The 13,048-nt window shown below is 46.5% G+C and overlaps 3 protein-coding genes across 11 annotated transcripts; 2 read left to right on the top strand and 1 right to left on the bottom strand.

The window, feature by feature from the left end:
- The first annotated feature begins 61 nt into the window (after positions 1-61).
- On the top strand, positions 62-6,412 carry LOC119138244 (SUN domain-containing protein 1-like). 9 transcript variants are annotated; one of them, XM_037278154.1, is made up of 21 exons: positions 62-145; positions 725-884; positions 1,433-1,585; positions 1,676-1,872; positions 2,039-2,275; positions 2,385-2,510; positions 2,877-2,942; positions 3,037-3,156; positions 3,380-3,451; positions 3,746-3,815; positions 3,901-3,941; positions 4,008-4,084; positions 4,169-4,402; positions 4,568-4,648; positions 4,774-4,857; positions 4,935-5,105; positions 5,212-5,296; positions 5,375-5,490; positions 5,637-5,804; positions 5,868-5,961; positions 6,034-6,412. In XM_037278154.1, exons 3-21 carry the CDS (start codon positions 1,482-1,484, stop codon positions 6,147-6,149), a joined length of 2,259 nt encoding a protein of 752 aa, XP_037134049.1. In that variant the 5' UTR covers positions 62-145; positions 725-884; positions 1,433-1,481; the 3' UTR covers positions 6,150-6,412. The 9 variants fall into 9 exon arrangements, with proteins under 9 accessions (XP_037134049.1, XP_037134045.1, XP_037134051.1 ...); XM_037278150.1 differs by having other exon boundaries at positions 1,673-1,872; XM_037278152.1 differs by having other exon boundaries at positions 66-145; positions 722-884; positions 1,673-1,872.
- Positions 6,292-7,618, bottom strand: armc7 (armadillo repeat containing 7). Its single transcript, XM_037278369.1, has 3 exons — positions 7,260-7,618; positions 6,895-7,038; positions 6,292-6,817 (listed from the first exon to the last, which is right to left on the bottom strand). Exons 1-3 carry the CDS (start codon positions 7,333-7,335, stop codon positions 6,471-6,473), a joined length of 567 nt encoding a protein of 188 aa, XP_037134264.1. The 5' UTR covers positions 7,336-7,618; the 3' UTR covers positions 6,292-6,470.
- On the top strand, positions 7,618-12,177 carry anxa11b (annexin A11b). Its single transcript, XM_037278237.1, has 15 exons — positions 7,618-7,756; positions 8,758-9,124; positions 9,194-9,231; positions 9,329-9,475; positions 9,564-9,651; positions 9,741-9,835; positions 9,918-10,031; positions 10,120-10,210; positions 10,277-10,356; positions 10,431-10,487; positions 10,563-10,656; positions 10,793-10,888; positions 11,013-11,071; positions 11,172-11,294; positions 11,396-12,177. Exons 2-15 carry the CDS (start codon positions 8,764-8,766, stop codon positions 11,453-11,455), a joined length of 1,503 nt encoding a protein of 500 aa, XP_037134132.1. The 5' UTR covers positions 7,618-7,756; positions 8,758-8,763; the 3' UTR covers positions 11,456-12,177.
- Positions 12,178-13,048: the final 871 nt, after the last annotated feature.

Genomic DNA, 13,048 nt, shown 5'->3' with positions numbered 1-13,048 from the left:
TGCCAACCACAAGGGGCGGTGGTTTAATTTTAGACGCTATAAAAATCAGGAAGTGGTAAGTGACGTAAGTTTCCGTTACGTCTAATTGTTGAGATTTATCTGCACTACGTATTTTTAACTCGACTTTTCTCTGTACTGAACCTTGGTAAGTGATTGCCAGCTCTTCGAGTTTTCGAATAAAGAATTTATAAATCACGTTAAGTTCACCGAAAATCTACTTGCTAGTTTTAATTGTGTTAGATATCTGTCGTTTTTGGGTAACTCCGGACCATGGACCGTCCAGAAATTACTCGGTTTGCCGGCTGCGGTTGGTGGTTTGTTTACACTTGTTGTGTTTTGGCACAAGTAAGACATTTTTGAAGAGCTAACTCATAATACTGACTGCTAACACGGTACCACTATTCGGGTTTGGCGGGGGTCCGCCCCCCACATCATGTGATTGGTGCTTTTCCGGCCATGTCTGATATAATTGGCTGAAAGTTCACGATAAATTTAAATGCCTCAAAGCGTGCATAGAAATGTCTCTGCACTCTCAAACTAAACATGTCAAGTAATCAATTAGGAGTAACTTGCCACCCCCAACATTTAGGTTGGTTTTATATTATTCTATGGCATATATTATTACTCCCATTTCCTGCCCCCTAAGGTTTTCGTTTTGTGATTAGTGTAAACTGAACTTCTTTTGTGTTTTTGTGATTTTCCTAATGGCAGTTTCCTTCAGCAGCACCTCCTCCTCCATCTTCTCACCTCCCATTAATTGTCTCAAAGTGTGCGGACTGCTGTCTAATCCAGGGAGGATTACAGAAAGACTGAGTGACGTTTAGCACCCACAGCAGAGCATCTGATCTGCTGATTCGAACGGGGAAGCCTCCTAATAGCTGTTGGTAAGTCGTGGACATCGAGCTTTCTGGAATGCTGGATCAGAGTTCAGGTTGTTTGCGTGTGAACAAGAGGCGGCCCAGACAGCTCGCTGACCCAAAGTTCCGACAGGAACTGGGTTTGTTATATTTTGTGAGTAAGATGTATGTCCCTGACGTCTGTCTGACCTGAAATGAGCGTCGGTGACAAGGACGAGGATCTACACAGCTGGGGCTGGACTGACCTGTGTGTGTATGCTCATGTTTACTGCGCTGTCAGCGTACTCGCTGTATTGGTCCATGTGCCTGGCCTTCACATGACCTATCTGATGCGAAGAGCACAGCAAAGACAACCTATATTTATGAGTGTCTTTGTTTACTATCTTATAGTTCAACAGATCTTAAATACAATTTTTTTGAAAGTCATTGTATTATTATTGTTGCTCAAGCTTAATAAAGCCTTGCTAAGGTGAAAATGTAATATCTAACAGTGAAAACAAAAATCTTGAAGGTCGTCAGATAACTAGTCATAATCTTTGACAGTAACACACGCTAACTTTTCTCTGCTTGCTCAGCTCCGGTTACTGGTCACCAGCGTCCGACTCGGACGACGAGCCCGGCAGCATGTCCAGACGCACCCAACGTCTGGACAACAGCCTTCTGGATTGCAGACTGCCACTCGGCAGCGCCTCCCTCAACATGGGAGGAAACGCCTGGAGAAACGCAAGGTTAGTCAGTGTTTACTCGTCTCACCCTTGCCTTAAAATTATTTTTCTTCTGTCCTTTTATGTCTCTCATCCTCGTCTGCTTCCTAGCAGGATGTTGAAATCGCACCGTCCTGTGCAACAGTCCGCGTCCTGTTCGGAGTCGCTCCTCTCCTCCACACCTCGTAAATCCTCCAACCAGTCGCCGCACGCCGACATTACCGATGCCTCGCTGCTCTCGTCCTTGTTGGACAAGTCCTCCTTCCACGAGGCCTCCATGCAGGAGAGCACGGGAGCTGACAACTTTTGGGGTAAGAAGCAGCAAGGTGGGCTTAAATTTTTCCCACTTCTAAGAGGGTCTGTGCAATTTTGCAACTCAAATTTTTTAAATAATCTCTCTAATATTAAAAAAACAAACTAAACAAGGCTGTGGAGACTTTTTGTATCCACTGCACACTTTTTCTTTTTCCCCCCCAGAGGGCACCATCATGGAGGAGCAGAACAGCACGATGGCCGACAGCATTCTTATTGGCTCCGACATCCGCTGTCATCCCAAGCACCCGGTTCATACCCCAACTCGAGTTTCCTACAAAGACGGCAAGTGCGGCGTGAGCGAGCACAGAACCTCAAACGTCTTGTACGGGGCGGCGCACTCATCCGTCCCGGAAGCCTCCACCATCTATTGCAGCAAGCGAAGACAGCCATTCAGAACAGGTGAGATGACTTGTGTCTTGGTGCTGCCCACTTTCCGCCAAGGTTAAACATCCCAGCTATGTCCAGTGACATCCCAACTGCCTCGGTTCTCGGTGTGTGCTTCTTGCAGATGTGCCGCAGCTGTGGCTGGACTCGCTCCTGGTTGTCACAAGGAGGGCAGCCGCCCGCTGCCGCTCCATACTCGCTCGTGCCTGGCGGATGTGTCAGGTTGACAATAAACATGACCGTCCTGCCTGTAAGAGGTTGTTGTTGTTTTTTTCACATTGGCAGGGAGTTTGATCTGGGTGTCTGAAGTGGATTCTGATTAACTCACCAACTTTTGAGGAACTTACAGATCCAGTTTCAGTGAGGCTTCACCTTCTCCACTAGTGTTGTTGTCCACTAACCCTAACCCTCTCTGTCCTTGTTACCACTCACTCAGCTGTTTTTTAACTCTTGTTTAGATCACGTGCTGTTTCCCCCTCACACAAATAGGCTGCACCTCTTTTGACTTTGGCTGTTTCTGTGGAGAAATGCAAATCTCCCCCCAGTCGTGGGTGCTGTGACTGCAACGGTGTGAGCAAGAATCTTTTTGTCCTGATTGAATTTGTGTTTGTTGCAGCTCGTACGGACCACGGCGGCAACATGAGTGCCAAGCAGAGGGAGCTTCACCCCAACGGATCTTTATGTAAGTTAACGCCTACGCTCTCTCATTTACCATTGACAGGCCCCGCATTGTTTTTTTTTTTTTCCCCAAATTCATTCACCGCTGCCACTTCTAGGTGATGACTGCAAGGAGAAACAGCACGCAGAGCAGACTCGCGTTGACGACGGCGGCTCGCCTTGGTCCGCTCGGGCCCGGGCGTTCTGCCGCTTGATGTGGAACATCACTGTGTTTACAGGTTAACTTGACGTCGCTGCTACTGCCGCCGCCTCAAAAGTTTGTTTTCTCCCTGGCCACAAAATTAGGTACAGCTGCACAATCTTAAACAAAAAGGAAATGTAACAACAATTCTGACATTCATTTCACAGTTATTTAGATATATAGATTGGGCAGGTTGTACCCTAATAAAGTGGCTTCATGCCAAGTTGTGCCTCAATTAAGACGGAGCCTTGTTTCTTCAGTGTGCCGTTTGTGTTGGTTGACCTCACGGCTGTGGACTCTGACCAGGACAATTTTGTCGTCGGCGTTTGCAGGTCATCGCCCCTCGCAGGCCAAAAGTTCATTGTTGAGCGTTTCATCTTCTCTTTCTGTCGCCGGTGTCTTCTCCCTAGATGCTGAGATTCCTGCATTGATTATGATCTTGTCATATTTTGTGTCTGACGTTTAATCAACCTCTAGTGGCTGTCCTCTTCCTCCTCTTAGCGGGTTGTAGAAAACATTTCCTTGCATCCTGACACTCAGCTTCTTCAGCTTTTTGATCTCCGCTCTTTATTTGCTTGCGAAGGTATATCACTTGACTTTAATGACGTGTGTGTGTGTTTGTGCAGGTCGGTCGTCCAACCTGGGCGGCGTGTTAAAGTGGATCAGCAGACATGGTGACGGCCCTATGTTGACTCGGTAATTACAGAGTGCCCAATAACAATCTTTAGCCTTCATAGCTGCTTGAGGTAACAAAGATCATTTTACCATTTGTGCCCTACAGATTGCCCCTCGCGCTCTTGTTTGTTTTTGTCATCCCCTTCAGTAAGTTCTTGCTCACACGTCACTTTATATCAAACAAAATTTTCAAGTATGCTCTTATGTCTTTAGGTTTGTGTTGGTTTGCCCTGGGCAGTCTACCTGCTCTAAGCATCTCTGACAGCCCTACCCCTGCCCTGTCGCAGGAGGTGAGCTTGACATTCTTAGACCACGTTGCCACTCCTGGCCAGAAGTCTCAAGCAGCAGATGGAGAACCGCTCATCTTATCACAGGAAGTGGCGGAGTCGACACGCCTGGCTCATCTGGAGCGCAGCCTGGCGTTGCTTTGGGAGCGTGTGGAAGCTGGCGATCAGAGGGCAGAGCAGAGACACGGCGAGATGATCCGGATGCACACGCAACTGCGGCACAACGACCAGCGCGGCAAAATGTGGCTTAGCAGACTGGTGGAGCGCCAGCTGGCCCAGCTGAGAAGGCAAATGAATGACCACAAACAGCAGAGGGAGCAGGTGGTCACATGACTTCTGGTCCTTGGAGAATTTGCCCTCCCGCAAGGGTCATGTTTAAATACTCTCTTAAACTATGACCGCGTGATGGTCACACTCTTAAGTTTTTTATAGTGCTTCAGTGGTGAATTACACTTGCCTTTACTAATTGTTGTTGTTTTTGTTCAGGAGTTATTTTGGCTACAGAGCCAAATGTCTCGTCTAGATCTCGTGGAAGTGAATCTGCAGAAACTGGAGGCCCAGGAGGAGGTATGTTTTTTTTTATTTTGCCGCCTCCTCCTTCCCTCGTGAGCACACAATAACCAGCCTCACAAAATAAAAGCGTTTCTTTGGAAAAAATGGGTTTCAAATCCCACGATGACTTGCTGGCACAGGTGGGCCGCCTGGAGGTAACGCTGAGGGACATCAGGCGTGATGTGGACGCTCTTCTAGGATGTCAACAATTGGACCAGGAGACTGTGAGACAACTTCAACTTTGACTAGTATTTTTATTTTTTTTTCCCAATTTTACTTTTCTCATTTTTTGCTCCAACAGATCTCAGCTCAGGTTCAGCAGGGAGTTCGTACTGTGCTCTTCGGGAACGAGCGGTCCGAGTCCGGCTTCCCCGACCTGCGGGCGTCTCTGGCCTCACTGGAGCGCAGCGTCCTCCATAACATCAGCCATCATCTAGATCAGCGCCGCCGTGAGGAGGCGCTTACTCGAGCGGTGCTGATGTCAATTGCTTTAACTTAAAAATTACCTGTTGAGAATCTTGGTTGAAATTTTTTTTTTGCAGTGTAACACCACCTGATGGCTTGTTGCGTGTGTGCAGGACGTGAACCTGATGGTGAAAAACGCGTTGAGGCTCTTCTCCCACGACCGGACTGGCCTTGCGGACTACGCTTTGGAGTCTGGAGGTGGTGACAAATTGCTATGCTGTTTGACTGTTTTTTTTTTTTTTTTTTTTTTCAAATTCTGTCATTCTCATCCTACAGGTGGCAGCATCTTGAGCACTCGCTGTTCAGAGACGTACGAGACCAAAGCAGCACTGCTGAGTTTGTTTGGAGTTCCTCTTTGGTACTTCTCACAATCTCCGAGAGTCGTTATCCAGGTGACGAGGACTTTTTGTTCTCGCCATGTTGGATGCAATGAATAAAAAAACTAAAATAATGATTGCATGTACAGTAATAGGGGTGGGCAATGAATGCAAGGTCTAATCTATATCAATGTAACATCTATATCTTGTTGTTCTCGCAGCCCAACGTCCATCCTGGGAACTGTTGGGCCTTCCGAGGCTCAGCGGGTTTCCTGGTGATCCGGTTGTCAATGAGCATCCTCCCCACCGCCTTCTCCCTGGAGCACATCCCCAAAGCCTTGGCGCCCAGCGGCACCCTGCGCAGCGCCCCCAGAGACTTCCAAGTCTATGTAAGCCTCGCCGTATACAAAGTCCTGCAGTGGGTCGCCGTTTGAGTCGGGTTTGTCCTTCAGGGTCTGGACGACGCCAGTCAGGAGCGGGGGACGCTGCTGGGCTCATACACGTATCAGGAGGACGGAGAAGCTGTGCAGACCTACCACGTCACCGTGAGTCCACGTTTGCACTTGCACACCTGCTCGTATTCTCATCTATAATTAACTTTTTTTTTTCCAAATACACAGGAGAATGACCGTGCCTTCCAAATCATTGAGGTGAAAGTGCTGTCCAACTGGGGCCACCAGGAATACACGTGCATGTATCGATTCAGAGTGCACGGTACTCCCCGAGACACCTGAACAGACTTGCTGCCTTGTTTGTTTACAATGCCCATTTCTTGATTTCATCTAAGCACTTTTTAATCATAAAAGGATGAAATCGTTGAACACACTGGCCTTGAATGTACCGCAATTTCCCAAAGTTGCCTTCTTACAATTGCACTCAATTCAATGTTTTATTTATTTGGTTTTGGGTTAGTATTTGTGTCAAATGTTGGACCTTCTCGTTTGAATGTTGTCTTTTTGAATTTAAGATGTAAATAAAGATTTATACAACGTCTGTACTATAGTGCCCATATAGTTGACTCAAAAGTCCATGAAAATCCCTTAATAGCTCCATCTTCAGTCCTTGGGCAGTGGGATACCAAGCGCAGTCTGCGTCCGTCCCGCAATCCCCCTCTGGGCCTGGCTCACTTGCTCCTCGCCGCAATAGTCCTGCAGGAAGACGTGGGCCAGGTTGCGCAGGCGAGGGCTCTCGCACAGGGAGAAGCGCAGCATGCACTCCACGACAGCCACGTCGCTGATGTGCGGGTGTGACGACGGCGTAGACAGGTTCATGAGGGTGCTGATGGCCGACAAGACTGTCTCCTCCCGCGGACTGGACAGACAGTTTGTGACGAGAGGGATGGCATCGCTCTGCAGGATGAGGTCGCGACATTCCGGATCCATGCTGAGGTTGCACAGCCCCCCTGGTGCAGTCAACAGGGACAAAAAATATATTTGTTAATTATGACATAGAAACATGTTGTGCCATGGGAATCGGCACCTATTCCAAACTCCACAAAGTTGTCATTGTCTTCTGTGAGCATGTCCAGGAAGAGATCAGCCACCTGGAGCTGCTTCAGGTGCTCCATGTTCTTCGGATCGTACGCAAAGTTGGCCAAGTTAGCCAGAACTTGTTCCTTTGCCTCTGGAAACAAATAATTTGCATGCCAAACAAGAAAATTCATTATCAAAATGAATTAAAACACAATTATTCACAACACAAAACAACATATCACATTAGCTACAGACATAACCAATTATCTTTTTTACACAAAGCGTGCATACGCCCTCTAGCGGCAAAAACAACATAAAACAGGCATCATAATTGGCATAAACAAACAACAAACACGATACATTATAGTTTACCATCACAATCGGTGTCCTGAAACTCCGTGACGAGCGTTTGCAAATACTCGAAGCGGTCACATTCCTTCTTCGACATGCTAACTTTTAACAGTGTTACTTTTCATTATAAGAAATAAAGTCGTGATTGGGTGACAACAAGGGCAATTAAGAAAAATACGCATGAACAAAACACTGCGATGGTTTTGTCCGTCTGTAAATAGGTCCGAAGGTTGCGCGTCTCTTCGCACATTTGTTCCGCTTAAATAATAACGGAAAACCTTGCAAGTTTGACCGGGCTTTTTTCCAAATAAAGTACAGGATCTGTACTTTTACCCAAGTATATAGTGTGAGGACTTTAAATGATTATATTGATCAATGATCCTTACTCAGGACTGCTATCACAGAGTGCAAAGGTTGTCTTTTCTTTTTCCCCCAAACTTGTTCTTAAAGGACACGCCCTCTGCTTCCACTCCCCTTATAGACTCTCTCTTCCTGGAGCACACATCAACACCGAACACGTAAGTAAAACAACAGATTTTTGTAAAAGCAACGATAAACCTAGCGTAATAGCATTGCGACCAAACGAGCGGGTTTCGTATTGTTTCGATCGTTTCGCTGTTCTCCATCGCAAGTTGACGAGCTAATAAGGCAGATGCTAAAAGGAAGCTAACTCCCTCCGGGGTTGCAGGGGGGAAACAGAAGGGGCTGTTCTTGTTACGTAATGTCAAATGACATCAGGCGTCTCATTACATATTTCGAAAGGAAGTCTTTGTCATATTATCTTTATTGCCAAGACGAGATTGTGAAATGTAAGATTACGAAATCCACACGCCCGTGTGATGCTACCTTCCGGTGCACTTAGAATAATTGTCAAAGTGGAAATTACTGATTTCCTCGTACCATGGTCATCTTCCTCAAACTTATATAAATCTAGACTTCCAAAGTCAAATGAACATGATAATTCAAAATATACAATAAACGTCAGATATGCAGTAATAACAGCTAAAATAATGCATTTTATTTAATGGCACCTTTCAAATGTGAAACAACTATTGCTCCATTCATAGTGGTGTGCATGGAATAAAAGTCAATTATACAATAACAAAACAGTTGTGCTGGTGAAATCACAGTAAAACCAAATAAAAATAATAATAAAAAAAAGGTTAGACTATGGGTAAGTAAGTGGACAAGAGCGCAATGTTCTCCAAATTTCTTCCGTTGGTTGCAACAGGCTGTTTTCTTCATGAGTATTAGTCAGTCACTAGCAACGGTTGTGGTATGTCAATAACAACCCAATGAAGGGAAGAAACACAAAAAGGTCTTGTGGAGCAGGAATCTATAGTGCTCTGTCTAACCGTAACTAACACAGGTCAATTTTGCAGCCAACCATATTTATCAACAGCTATTGCTTTGACATAAAAGAACTGCAAGGATTTGAGGGACCAGATAAGGAACTAAAATTTCACACTGAGCACTGTTGTTGACATTTAAAGAAGTAGCTACTTCCTCTTACTCTCAGGTGGTGATGAGCTATCCAGGTTATCCTCCTCAGTCGGGCGGCTACCCACCACAAGGTGGCGGCTACCCACCACAAGGTGGCGGCTACCCACCACAAGCGGGCGGCTACCCTCCTCAGGCTGGCGGATACCCGCCGCAAGCAGGGGGCTATCCACCCCAAGCCGGCGGCTACCCACCCCAGGCAGGCGGCGGCTACCCACCCCAGGCAGGCGGTGGCTACCCGCCCCAGGCGGGCGGTTACCCTCCAGCTGGGGGCGGCTATGCTCCCCAGGGTGGCGGCTACCCTGCCCCAGCTGGAGGTTTCCCACCTCAGGCTGGAGGATACCAACAGCCTCAGCCAGGAGGAGGCTATCCGTCCATGGCAGGAGGTAACATCTCAAGTGCTTCATTTTCCCTATGGCTCCAATAAAAATAAAAAAAATTGTCTCGACTTGCAGGTGGTGCTTGGGGGGCGGCACCAGGAGGCTTTGGTGCAGTATGTAAAATCTTCCCAGTACAATGAACCTTGTTTACCATGAGAGGCCATCACATCTTTTCTTCATAGTTTTAACTTGACTGTCCTCTGTTTTCAGCCAGGTGGCGCTCCACAGGGATACCCCGGGGGGGCGGCGCCAGGCCAGCAACCTGTGCCCAACTACCCCAGCGGAGGCGGCGGCGGAGGCGGAGGCGGCGGCTATGGCGGCGGAGTTCCATCCAATCTTCAGGCACCCGCCATCCCTGTAAGATGACGCCTGTACTGCACTCCACAAATTTCCGCAGAGCAAAATGCACTTTTAATTGGAGCTTTTGTTCTGTTGGAAAAACTAGAAGGGCTACAGGGGCTCTATTAAGGACTTTCCTGGGGCCGATCCTCTGAGGGATGTGGAAGTTCTTCGGAAGGCAATGAAGGGTTTCGGTGAGTCACTGAATTTGACTTGGCGAGCAACTGTGACTTGTAATCCTGCATGTTCCATACCAATCTGCATTTATTTTTTTTCCTCCTAGGCACTGACGAAAACGCCATCATTGAGCTTCTGGGAAGCCGTAGCAATAAGCAGAGAGTTCCCATGGTGGCAGCCTACAAAACAACTTATGGAAAGGTTTGCTGGTGCTCATCGTCGAGAAAGTTTCTCCTCGCTTTGGCCGCCCTCTTGTTTTATTTGCCACATTTCCCGACCGCAGGACTTGCGCCACGATTTGACGTCTGAGCTGACTGGAAACTTTGAGCATCTGGTTCTGTCCATGATGAAGAGCCCGGCCTACTTTGACGCGTCTGAACTCAGAGAGGCAATCAAGGTTGGCAGGTTCCCACGTATTACGAGTCAAGAATATAATTTGAGGAAAAAAGATAATTCCATGGATACGTTCCCCTTTTTTTGTCCAGGGTGCCGGGACGGACGAAGCTTGCTTGATTGAGATCCTCTCGTCTCGCTCCAATGCGGAGATTCGAGAAATTGTCCAGATTTACAAAGCAGGTTAGTTATCAACTGAATAAAGTGCTTCATGTACCTTTACTTACAAGTTGCCCAAAATGTTTCCAGAGTACGGTAAAAGTCTGGAGGACGCCATCAACAGCGACACCTCCGGTCATTTCCGAAGACTCCTGGTTTCTCTCTGTCAGGTAGATTTCGGCGTCGCCAATATTTGCCCTCCTCCAACCGGTCAAATCCTTACGTCCTTGTTTGGTTGCTTCAGGGCAATCGTGACGAGAGGGAAAATGTGGACATATCGCTGGCTAAACAAGACGCTCAGGTAACATCTTGCAGTCGTCTCCTTTTGCCTTGGCGTTGCTTTCCGTGTTCATATTTTTGCGCATCTCCTTGACAGAAACTGTACGCCGCGGGGGAGAACAAAGTGGGCACGGACGAGAGTCAGTTCAACGCCATCTTATGTGCCCGTAGCAAGCCTCACCTGCGGGCAGGTAGCTAAACAGCTTGTCCTAATTTTCATTTGCCGTTGCTTGTAGAATTTAATTTAGCAACATTTTGAGGGGAAAGATTTTTTTTTTTAATTATTAAGGAATGATACAAACCTCTGATGGTGGCCTCTTGCTTTAGTCTTCCAGGAGTACCAGCAGATGTGCGGTCGTGACATCGAGAAAAGCATCTGCAGAGAAATGTCAGGCAACGTGGAGTCGGGCATGGTGGCGGTGGGTGAGTCAAGTGCCAATTTGGTAGACAGATGGATTTAAAAAAAAAAAAAAAAAAAAAAAAAGCGGTTTCTCATCTGCAATAGCAGCACCATGGTCAAAAATGTTAACACGTTTTCCTCCCCTAGTGAAATGCATCAAAAACACCCCCGCCTACTTTGCCGAGCGACTGCACAAGGCCATGCAGGTACAGGCATCATTTCGCTAGCCGAGACACATAAACATTCCTTATTGACATTATGACGGTAAGTTAAAATGATGCTAATATCATATCAATTGGTTGACAGGGTGCCGGGACCAAGGACAGGACTCTGGTCCGGATTATGGTGTCCCGCTCCGAGAGGGACATGCTGGACATCAGGCAGGCGTACGTGAAGACCTACGGGAAGTCGCTGTACACCCACATCTCCGTAAGTCTCATTGCCAGTACTTCAAAAAGCCTTTTAACTACTTGCGAATGCCTCGAGATTGGAAAAAAAAAATCATGTCTTCCTAATGTGTGTGTTGTCAGGGCGACACCTCCGGTGACTATAAGAAGTTGTTGTTGAAGCTGTGCGGCGGTAACGACTAAAAAAAGGAAGACCTACTGCATCACGAGGGCGGGACATACAGTACATACTCAAAATTCAACCCGCAGCAACCAATTTGTATCGTATACCTTGTTATTATTTAGCCGTGTTTGTCATAGCTTGCCAAATAGACCTCATTGATCGACATCTCAGAATCATAGACGCGCGTCCCCGGAAAGCCATCTGAAAACAGTCATAATTTGGCTCAGGTATACCTCAAGACACCTCCGTGTTTGAATTGAATTGATTCTGGGCGGATGTTGTGATGTCTGCTGCCGCCATCTAGTGGCAGGCTATCTGAATTTCACTCATCACTTCAATCTTTTACTTCGTTCATTAAGCACTCTTGCCAAGTCAGCAGTAGTTTTCTTTTATATACGTATGATAGAAGTATTTTTGGGTCGCCAAAACATTTCAAATTGTGATTCATGTGCTAAATATCTGCAATTATTACTTATGCACTAACCTGAACTCCTCGTGCCTGCTAGCCTATGCAAAGTTAACACCACCGCCTTATATATTTCGCTTTAGATGACTCAAACTGGTTTTCTGAAAGTTTTGAGCCAGCGGACTTCCTTGTTGGGGCCACTTGAGGGCGCTGTCAACATATTTTGCAACTGAATGTCTTTTTTCCATTTGACAATCGTTTTAAAGCTTGACATGTATGAAACACACCAACTAATATCATCGTTGTTATTTCAATTAAAAATACACACACAATACATCCTACCCGAGTCTGAGTATTATATATTTTCACCCTTTCCCAGGCCGTACAGTACATATTAAAGGTGCGACCAAATGTTTGAGGACAGCCAAGCGAGCGGACGGCATCATCGTCGCTATAAATAGCGGCCATATTACGGACGCCTGGATTGCCCCATCCATGGGCACTACACATGACTCAGCTCAGCACCTTTTCCTTTTGACTAGCGCTCATCCATTATCAAACAGGCCAGCAGGGATAAATATTTGAGATGGCAAAATATGGGAGGTTGCGGTAATACCTAGCTCGAAATAGACCATCCATAAAATTGTGTTAGATTTTCATTAACTAATTCTTTATTCATTTATGTTGCTCTAATATCCTGTGACATTACAGGTTCTACTTTATATACTTGTCATCACCCCTGAATGATGCCTGCGGTTAAATGTGTCATAATTGCCACAAACAGCAAGACTTGCCCGTCCTGTTTTTTTTTGTTTTGGTTTTCTTCCCCCCCAATTTGCAGTCTTAACGCGAGCGGCCCTAAATGATGGCACAACTTGCTCCAAGACAACAGTGTGACATTTACGCTTTTTTTTCTTTTACAGCCTTGCAACGCCCCCCTCTTGGGGAATGTGTGTGCTTGTGCTGATCTATATGGACACAGCGTCCTGCATTGAACTGGATTTACTCCATATTATAGCTCATGTCATGAAGGATTAAATGATTTTGATTGCATTGTTTCTTACGGATTTGACCATGTGCAAATTATGCTGGGATTTCAATCCCTAGTTAGTCTTAAAGATGACATTGTTGCAAGCTATGCCCGTGGAGGTTGCTATGATACGACGTGATGGATGTCTAGTTGTTTGTCCAACAAGGAGTCAGTCGC

This window comes from Syngnathus acus, chromosome 19 (assembly GCF_901709675.1).
Source record: "Syngnathus acus chromosome 19, fSynAcu1.2, whole genome shotgun sequence".
Classification (NCBI taxonomy): domain Eukaryota; kingdom Metazoa; phylum Chordata; class Actinopteri; order Syngnathiformes; family Syngnathidae; genus Syngnathus; species Syngnathus acus.
This window is presented reverse-complemented; position numbering and strand designations above follow the sequence as displayed.